Source organism: Chionomys nivalis, chromosome 18 (genome assembly GCF_950005125.1).
Source record: "Chionomys nivalis chromosome 18, mChiNiv1.1, whole genome shotgun sequence".
Classification (NCBI taxonomy): Eukaryota; Metazoa; Chordata; class Mammalia; order Rodentia; family Cricetidae; genus Chionomys; species Chionomys nivalis.
This window is the reverse complement of record NC_080103.1, coordinates 19,317,610-19,326,933: the sequence shown is the minus strand read 5'-3', so window position 1 is coordinate 19,326,933 and position 9,324 is coordinate 19,317,610. Positions and strand designations below refer to the sequence as shown.

Sequence of the window (9,324 nt, the reverse complement as noted above, 5' to 3'; positions counted from 1 at the left end):
CACTATATAGATCAGACTAACCTCAAATGCACAGAGATCCTCTAGCCTCTGCCTCCTGAGTGCTGGAATTAAAGGTGGGTGCCACCACACCCAGACCCTAAGGCAATCTTAACATTATTACAGACAAATAATTTCCTCTTTTAAATTGGTAAATGCTCATAAACACAAACTTTCCCCATCAGAAGTAAGGGGCACATCCACTGATAAAACTATTAGAAGTCTAACTGCTACCTGAAATCCCTACTTCAGCAAAAGAGAAAGTTATGGATATTTTAGACCAAGAGTTTATTCTGCTCAACTAAATTAAACCCCCATAATCCTACACAAACTTATAATTTGATTTTGAGAGAAGTTTCATATTGAAATATAAGATATGCATTTATTTACAATTTGTGGTGAAACTTTTTTTAGGGTTGCTGAGTAGCTCAATGATAGAACATTCCTCTAGAATGAACAAGGTCCTGATCCCAAGCATGTAGACATGCATGAGCGTGTGTATGTGTGTGTGTGTGTGTGTGTGTGTGTCATTTTAAACACAGGCTGACCCTAGTATTTGAGAGGCTGAATCAGGAAGATTGCTGGCAACCTAAACTAGAACCTCACACTTGGGCAGATAGATGCTTTAGTACTGAGCTATGAAAATTATCAGCTCCAAAATTTGTTTGTACTCTGAGGTCATTAGATTCCTTTTGCAGTATTATAAGCCAAGGGCTACCGTTCCTTTATGTTTCCGTGTATTTTAAGCAGAGACACTGAAGCTGTTCATTCAGTTATGTACCTGGTATAAACACCCAAGCAGCACTCTTCACTCTTAAGCAGCTAATTAGCAAGAAGAGGACTGAAGTCTGAGAGCCGGAAAAGCAAGTGTGCAACCTTTACTTTACAGCATCAGAGCAAACTCACAGGGTTCCCCAGGCAGCTTTGACTTACAATAAGCATTTCTTGAATCTAAACTTCCTTCCTGGTTTTCTGGCCATCTACATCAGCCTTTTAATTTAAAAATCTTCTTGATATTCAACCCTCATAGGAAGACTTCTCTAGCAAAGCCGTCTGGCCATCTCCAGTTTGTCTTTTGTTGTTGTTTTCTAATAGAATCTTATTGTGTAGCTCTGGCTGATCTGGAACTCACTGTATAGACCAGGCTGGCCTCAGTTTAACCTCTCCTGCCTCTGTGTCCTGAGTGCTGGGATTAAAGGTGGGCATCACTGCGCTGGTACCACTCTGCCATTCTCTATTCCCTCAATAGTACTCTACTTGGTACGAAATTTATTCTTTTCTACTGGTTTTGAGGTAAGTTGTGAGGTGCTGTGTGTGTGTGTGTGTTTGAGACAGGGTTACACTATGTACCCACTCTGGCCTTGAACTCAACTCTTGCCTCAGCCTCCTGAGGGTTGAGATTATAGATGTAAAACACTATGCATAGACTATGATATATTACTGAAACCAAAAATATATATCATGACTAAAAGTAAAAGACTGTCCTATGCATTGTGAAATTTTAGGTAATTAGCTTTCATGACTCAAGTTTCCCAGCCATATAACACTGTAAATTAATGTCTTCTAATAAGAATATAACAAGTATAAAGTTTTTAAAAATAAAAAATCTAAATATTAAAGTGTTTAAAAACCTTAAATAATTTTAATAATTTAGTTCTTTTGAATATTAGACATTTGATTCACCAGGGATGCTGTGGGACAATGGTCTGTACCCTGTCACTTGCATTTTAAATAAACGCTGGTTGGCCAGTAGCCATGCAGGAAGTATAGGCAGGGTGACCAGACAGGAAGTAGAGGTGGGGCAATGAGAATTCTGGGAAGAGGGAAGTTTCAGAGCAGCCATCACTCAGATGCAAAAGAAGCAAGATGTGACTGACTTGCCGAATAAGGTACCGAGCCATGTGGCTAACATAGACAAGATTAATGGGCTAATATAAGATGTAAGAATTAGTTAATAAGAAAAGCTTGAGCTACTAAGCCAACCAGTTTATAATTAATGTAGCCTCTGTGTGTTCCTTTGGGACTGAACGAATGAAGGACCGAGTGGGAAGACACCTCAGTCAGCACAGGGAAGGGCATGAAACTCAAGAAGAAAAAGCTGAAAAATATTCCTCAGCATTATAATTTTCTTTTGTATCCCACTATTTCCTCCCTTTAAAGAACTTTAATGCATCTGCAGGACAAAATCCATTTCAAAAGCAACAAATAAGTATCTTCTAGACTGAACTCCCATGCAGACAGTATGAGTGTGGGATACGCAGTTCATCTAATGTTAATAACAAGTCTTCCGAGACTGCTGGGCAATCCATGGACCGACACACAACCGATTAACCAGTAACTACATTACTGATACTATACTTTGGTACTGAGACTCATTTTGATTGAGAAAATGATTAAATATACTGCCAAAAATATTCAGGGAGAGCTTTTGAGAACCTCTGGCATATATAAAGAGAAAAAAGGGTGCTTTCCATAAGCTTCAAGTAAGGTCTGAGGAAGTCATCTGGCAGTACCACATTATTCTGCTATTCTTTTCTTCCCACTTTGAAAGATTCCAGCACTTGAAAAATATGGAAAAAAATACATGAAATTTCATGAATATTTAAGACTGGACAGCCCAAAGACCTAGGATAGGACCAAACATGACTGGCAAAAAAAAAAAAAAAAAAAAAAAAAAAAAAAATTAAAAAAAAAAAAACTGACCTGTCATACCATAGGCACATCATCCTGCTACGTTTAGAATTTCTGGGAATGCCTCAGCTGCATTACCGCAGGGTTAGTATGATTGCAGAATACTATTTTTCAGGAATATAAGTTTAAAATATTTAAAAAATAATTTCCAAATAAGTGAAGAAACTTACATTGTCGGTTTCATTTCTTTTTTGAGGTAGGGTCTCATGTAGCCCAGACTGGCATCAAACTTGGTATGCAGCTTATGATGACCTTAAACTTCTGGTCTTTCTGCCTCTACCTCCCAAGTGCTGGAATTACAACCACCATTCCTGGTTTACATAGTGCCAGCATTTTGTTTATTCTAGGCAAGCACTCTGACTAACTGAGCCATATCCCTAGCTGTCAGTCACAATTCTGAATGTAATCCTATATATTAAGCAAAGAGAAATTATAGGTTTTTAGCATTAAACAGGTCAAATTGAGAAATATTCTTTCACCTATGAACAACTTTCATATTTATTGGTTATGATGATTTTTAAAAAACTAAGAACTTTTCAAGATAGTCATATCGTTTTTATGTTATATACTAATATGGTTAAAATTGTTTATCAACTTCCTAGCTCTTAAACTGATCTTTGTCCCTGGGGGAAAATAATGAGGGATAGTAGATAAGCCTTCCCCAAAGTTTTTTCATTATTCAGTAAAAGATATTTGGCATTTGTGTGTGCTTATTATTTTTAAAAATTTAATTTGGGAAGAAAATTTTTAATTATTTTTAGGCAGGGCCTGAAGAATCCCCAGTGAGGCATTTTGTGGAGAGGTCCTTTGTTAGTGTAAGAACTGACCTTCTATATCTTTGGAAATCATGCAACTTGGCTAATGTAGTCCTTAAAGAATTAATCAAGCAGATTGTAAGGACTTGGCCATGGTGGAGCCAGCCAATTACGAGCTGCTCTGAAATTCATCTCTGTACATCCAACAGCATTTTCCCACATAGAGATTAGTGGGGTATGTGGAGACAAGGTCTGCCCCCACCAGCACAGCTACAGTGTGCGCTCTGCAAAACTCAACAGAATCAAAATTTATTTGGTACTCTTTTTTTGTTGTTGTTGTTCTTGCCTTAACCCTAATACCTTTCCTGACAACATTGCAGTGACTGTCCTATTTAGTTAAAACTCAATGAGGAGCTTTGGCATTCAAACACATATCTTGATGCAGAGCACTGGAGCCACAGCTTCATGCCTGAATTCATCAGGAAGCTAGTGAAATCCCCGCAGAGCATCTTTAAATCTTTTGTGATAACAGCCTCCAAGCCTGGCTAAGAAGCAAGCTCTTTCTGCAGCGTGGAACTGAAAGGCCAGAGTGGGTGAGACTAGCTCGCTGAGGAGAGCAGCGCTGTTCTTAAATAAAGACACTCCTTTCAGATAAGAGAGTCAGATTCCCAGAGCCGCTTGCTGGCTACCCTTTCTTTGAACCCTCATATTTAACCCAGCAGGCTTCAAGGCAGGTGAGAAAATGACCTACCACTTAAAAGCAATTTTTCCTTTTTCAGGAATCCTGGCCTTGGAGAATATCAGCTCTGGTATCAGTACATTCCACATCTTTGGGGATTTATGCAACCTTTTCACTGCTCTGTGCATAATGTCAGATGAGGTTTTCATCTCAGTCTGGAGAAAAATATCCTAACTTGCTGAAAACTAAGTCTGATTCCACATAGCTTTATACCATGAAAAAGGGGAGAGGGTGCTAAAACCAGTAATCATTCTAGCTCATTCATCCTCGTCCATTTCTTTAAATTTGATACACAGTGAGAATTTTAAAAATCATTAATCTTCGGGCTGGGAATGTAACTCAGTTTGCAGAGAGCTAGTTTGCCGTGTTCAAAGCCCTAAGAACTCAAGGTCATCCTTAACTACATAGTGAGTTCCAGAACACCTGCTATACACAACACCTTGCCTCAAAAATAAAAAACCCCAAGTCATTAACCTCCAGTGCCTGGCGTTATAAAAACACATTTTTGTAATAAATGTATCTTAAGAAATTCAAATAGAATTTGCTTTAACATGTGAGTTAAAACAAAGAGATACAAGAGAAAGAAGATGAAATGGTAATAACAAAATATTTATATTTGGTCACACATGGTGACATGTGCCTACAGCCATGGATACTCTGAAGACAGGTCTGGGGATCACTTGAGCCCATGAGTTTGTGACCCACCCTGGCAACAAAGTGAGACCCATCTCTAAAAACAACAAAAGGGGGGAGCAGTAATGGGGTAGGAAGATGAAGAGATAATAATAATTTGATAAGTTTTCTTAAGTGGCTTTGCCTTATTAAGAAGTAGGAAAAGAATATTTCATCAGTTTCTACTTTATATTGTCATTATAGATCTGAGCCAACTGAAAAATCCTTACACAGTTTACAACATGCCAAAATGTTCTGTTCTACAAACCAGTTTGCCAGTACCAGGAAAAGGAAACATTTTCCTTCTTTTTGTGGTTCAGGCACACATGATGTATCAACTGCATAATTTAATTATTTAAATGACATCCATCTATCACTTATACCTCAACTACTGTGGAAAAACTCATTATGAGCTTATTATTATCCTCCAAATGTAAAGAGAGAGGTTTTTCCACGGTAGCCCCTCTTTAGTGGTGACAGTGATGACAATGAGAGGAACAGTATCCACTTACTTCTTACTGTGGAAAAACATAGCTCTAAACACCTGATCTATATCAAACTCTTTTGCCCCCACACAAGCTATGCAGCACTGCTTCTCACCTTACAGCTAAGTGAGAAGACTGCCTAACTTACGTGAGGCTGCAGGACAGCTAGGTGTCGGGGCGGGGTCCAAAGCAATGCAGGCTGGCTCCAGAGTTGCTCATCACCACTCTGTAATGCTGCCCCTTCTCCAGCCACTCTGGTAAGGCAGCCCACTAGCCTAGGGTTCCAAATCCCTCATATGGATACAGGGTAGAACAAGGCTTCTCAAGCTTTAAATATGCATGTAGAATAAGGAAGGCGCAGACTCTAATTCAGGAGGTCTGCAGTAAAGCCTGAAGCTGTGCATATTTAACAAACTCCTAGAGGAGGGTGGTGTTCCTAGTGTACAGAACATACTTTATGAAGTGGTGGAGTGTTATAGAATAGAATATTTGTTTAACTATGCAAAGATGTGCTGCTGTTTTCCCTTACCTGCCTAAAGTACCTGACTGGTCTAATAAAAAGCTGAACAACCGCCAGGCGGTGTTAATCTCAGCACTCGGGAGGCAGAGGCAGGCGGATCTCTGTGAAAGGAGTCAGTCATGGAGGAAGCAGAATGGACAGTACAGTAGATGAGATAAATGAGCCTCAGAGCAGCATATAAATAAATAGAAATGGGTTAATTTAAGCTAAAAAAAAAAAAACTAGGCAGAAATAAGCCTAAGCTGAGGCCAAGCATTCATAATTAACAATAAATCTCCGTGTCATGATTTGAGGGCTGGTGGTCCAAGAAAGCTGGCTACAGTGAAGAACTATAGTAGGAGCCACAGCTCTTTTCTGCCTGTCTGCTGTCAAAGCAGTTAAGCACTGCATATTACAAGGGCAGGCTGCCTATTCACATCCATTTTCCATTAGCTTTCCACGGGACCTGTCTTCGGAAGAACTGCATGCCACAGGTCCCATGTAAGTATGTGGCTTTTAGAAATTGAAAACACGTGTAAGAGCCTTAGGGATAAAATGTGACTATAAAAGTTCACTTTTAGCAATATTTTAAATATTATATATACGAACTATACAAATGTAGTATATAAATGTTTATTGTTCATCAAGTAGAATAATAATATATTAGTAACTTTTGGTAAATAAAAAGAGAAAAGTCTACTTTAAACTATGTAATTCTTCATTCTCAAGTCTCTGCTAGGAGTGCTGAAGAACCTTAAGGTTCTTCTGGTGCCACTAGTGACCTCTTCAGCGAAGGCAGTTACTATTTGAACACTGATGGATAGAGACTAGAGTCCACTCCATAGTCATTTTGGTCAGAACTTCAGGGAAATACACTGGTGTGCTACATTTCTATTCTAGATTACGGATCTCTCTCTGCTCTCCTGCTCTAGTCTTCTTCCTTTCTACACCACTGTCTTGAGAAAAACTCAGGAACTGTCTGTATTTTAAAAACATGAATTAAAGGCCTCCCCACTTCTTTTTCTTCTTCTCTTCTAGCTTTTAATTGGATAGGATTCCTTTTCTGTTCCATTTTCCCCATGCTCCTCACACAGTGAGGCATGAGAGTTTGAGATGCACTCATTCCCATCAGCACCACTGTAATCAACAGGAAAATCTATTACTAAGCTTCCTTCCTGCACTAAGAGGAAACGCAATGGTCAATCTGCACCTCACACACCTACACTCCCAGAGCAGCAGTGGGAAGTCATTCGCTTTGGAGATTGCCTCAAACTCAAATGCACACTCAGACTCCTAGGCTTACAGTCAGCGGCATCTTAACACATTATATAGTTGACCTTCAGGGAAAATGGGGAATGAGCCAGTGTCCATAGCATGGGTGCCATAAGATGTATCTGTATGGCACAAAATAAACTGTTTGTTTGTTTGTTTGTTTGTTTTTTTCAAGACAGGGTTTCTCTGTGTAGCCCTAGCTGTCCTGGAACTTGTTCTGTAGACCAGGTTGGCCTCAAAAGTCCCAAAGATCTGCCTGCCTCTCCTTTCCAAGTGCTAGGATTAATGGTATGTGCCACCACTGTTGGCTAAAATAAACTATGAGAAAAACAAGTAGTTATAATTAAAGCACATAGATATAGAAAATATACTACCAAGTAAACTGATTCTTCTATGACTCTCAGTGCATGTCTTATGTTTGAGAATACAATAAAACAATACTTCCTTTGTGTTTTAACCCATTATTTGGTGAATATGATATGATATTAAAAGGGATTTGCATTTTTATTTATTTGCTTATGCTTAATTTATTACTATTGTGCTTATATAATGGGAGAGGCACATGTATCATTACATGTACGAAGGTCAGAGCACAACTTTGTAGACTTGGTTCTCTCCTTCTACCTTTATGTGAATTTGAATTTAGGTTACTTAGATTAGGCTTAGCAACAAGTACTTTACCTGTTGAACCATCTTGCCAACCCCCAAGAAATGTGCACTTTTAAAATAAAAATTATTAAAAGAAAATATTTGGTGATATTAATATATCTGTGTAGAGGAATGAAAAGGTACCATTTTAGTATCAGTCATCAGCCAGACAATGGTGGCATGTGCCTGTAATCCCAGCACTGGGGAGGCAGAGGCAGGCAGACCTCTGTGAATTTGAGGCCAGCCTGGTCTACAGAGTGAGTTCCAGAACAGCTAGGACTGCATAGAGAGTCCCTGCCTCAAAACAAACAAACAAACAGACAAACAAACAAGTCCTCTGTCAGGAAATAGGGATGGAATTCAAAATTAAAGGGCTAAAATTAAAATAAAGGCGGACATAAAGTTTTATACTTAAGACTAGAAAAAGTCAATAAAAGGATGCAGATACAAAACTGGGAGAATCTTTGAGCAAAGAAGCATATTCTACATGCAGAACAAGGGTCCCACCTGTGTGTGCCTTCTATATCCTTATTCTCTACCACAGTTTTACTCTGGAGTTAAAAATTAGCAAATATTGTGAACTCGTGGCTTCATTTAAATAGAAAAATCAAAAGGTTTGTTCACAAAATTAGTAGTTTTAAATACCAAAGAAAATACACTAAAGATAAAAGAAAAATTGGATTATTCTTTAGTTGGTAAGGAATGCTGTCTTAACCACCAAAAGTAACTACAAAGGCCAACTTTATAATGTTATAGCATTGTATTCTTAAACTTTTAAGTAATAGAAGTAGTACACATGGCCAGAATTCACAGTTGATGTTCATAGTGGGAGCATTACAGCGCGGTTCTCGCCGTTTCTGAGCATCTTTCATGGTTCGTGTAGGTCAGCACAGACAGACCAGAGAGGCTTTCCCGTGCTGTTTTATAAATACTCCACACAAGTCCTTGAGATCATACTCACGGCTTTAGCAAAGACACCCATGACTTCGGGGAACTGGTGCGTGAGAAACGCTATCATTGCTGTAGAAGAACAGAGTCCTGCTGTAAAGTGGATGAAGAAAGGAAGCTCCTTTTTTGGATAAACAGAAACATGATGAAAAGCTGCAAGGGAAAATTGGTAAGAGTGAGTTTTATTTAGGCACAAACTAATTTTAATATTTTTAAGTTAAACCTCGCTTTGAAAATTAAAAGTGTAGCTAAAGGGAAGTAGAAAAGACAAGATCTCCTGAGTAAATTGGGAGCATGGGGACCTTGGGAGAGGTTGAAAGGGAGGGGAGAGGCAGGAAGGGGAGCAAAGAAAAAATGTAGAGCTCAATAAAAATCAATAAAAAATATTTTTAAAATGTGGTTAAAAAAATAACAAGAACAAAGGTAAGAGAAAGCTATTCAGTATATCTGCATAGTCAGGTGACCGTATTGGGGTCTGGGAACAGGAGGGCATCGTGGGAAAGAACATGAACTATAAAGTCATGCTGAGGTGGTTTTGAAAAAGAACGTTGTCACTTATTAGCTTGCACTAAACCCTGTAGAAGTTGCTATGGAGCTGTTATGAAGAACAGTGTAAGC

The 9,324-nt window shown here is 38.7% G+C and overlaps 1 protein-coding gene across 2 annotated transcripts in view; it reads right to left on the bottom strand.

The window, feature by feature from the left end:
- Positions 1 to 8,097: 8,097 nt before the first annotated feature.
- The window catches only part of St7l (suppression of tumorigenicity 7 like), a 60,373-nt gene continuing 59,146 nt past the window's right edge, over positions 8,098 to 9,324 (bottom strand). The window contains exon 14 of one of the 2 annotated variants that reach the window (XM_057793214.1): positions 8,098 to 8,859. In XM_057793214.1, the coding sequence (XP_057649197.1) occupies positions 8,681 to 8,859 (179 nt within the window). In that variant the 3' untranslated portion in view covers positions 8,098 to 8,680. The remainder of the gene's footprint in view (positions 8,860 to 9,324) is intronic. The other variant, XM_057793213.1, reaches the window with a different exon arrangement.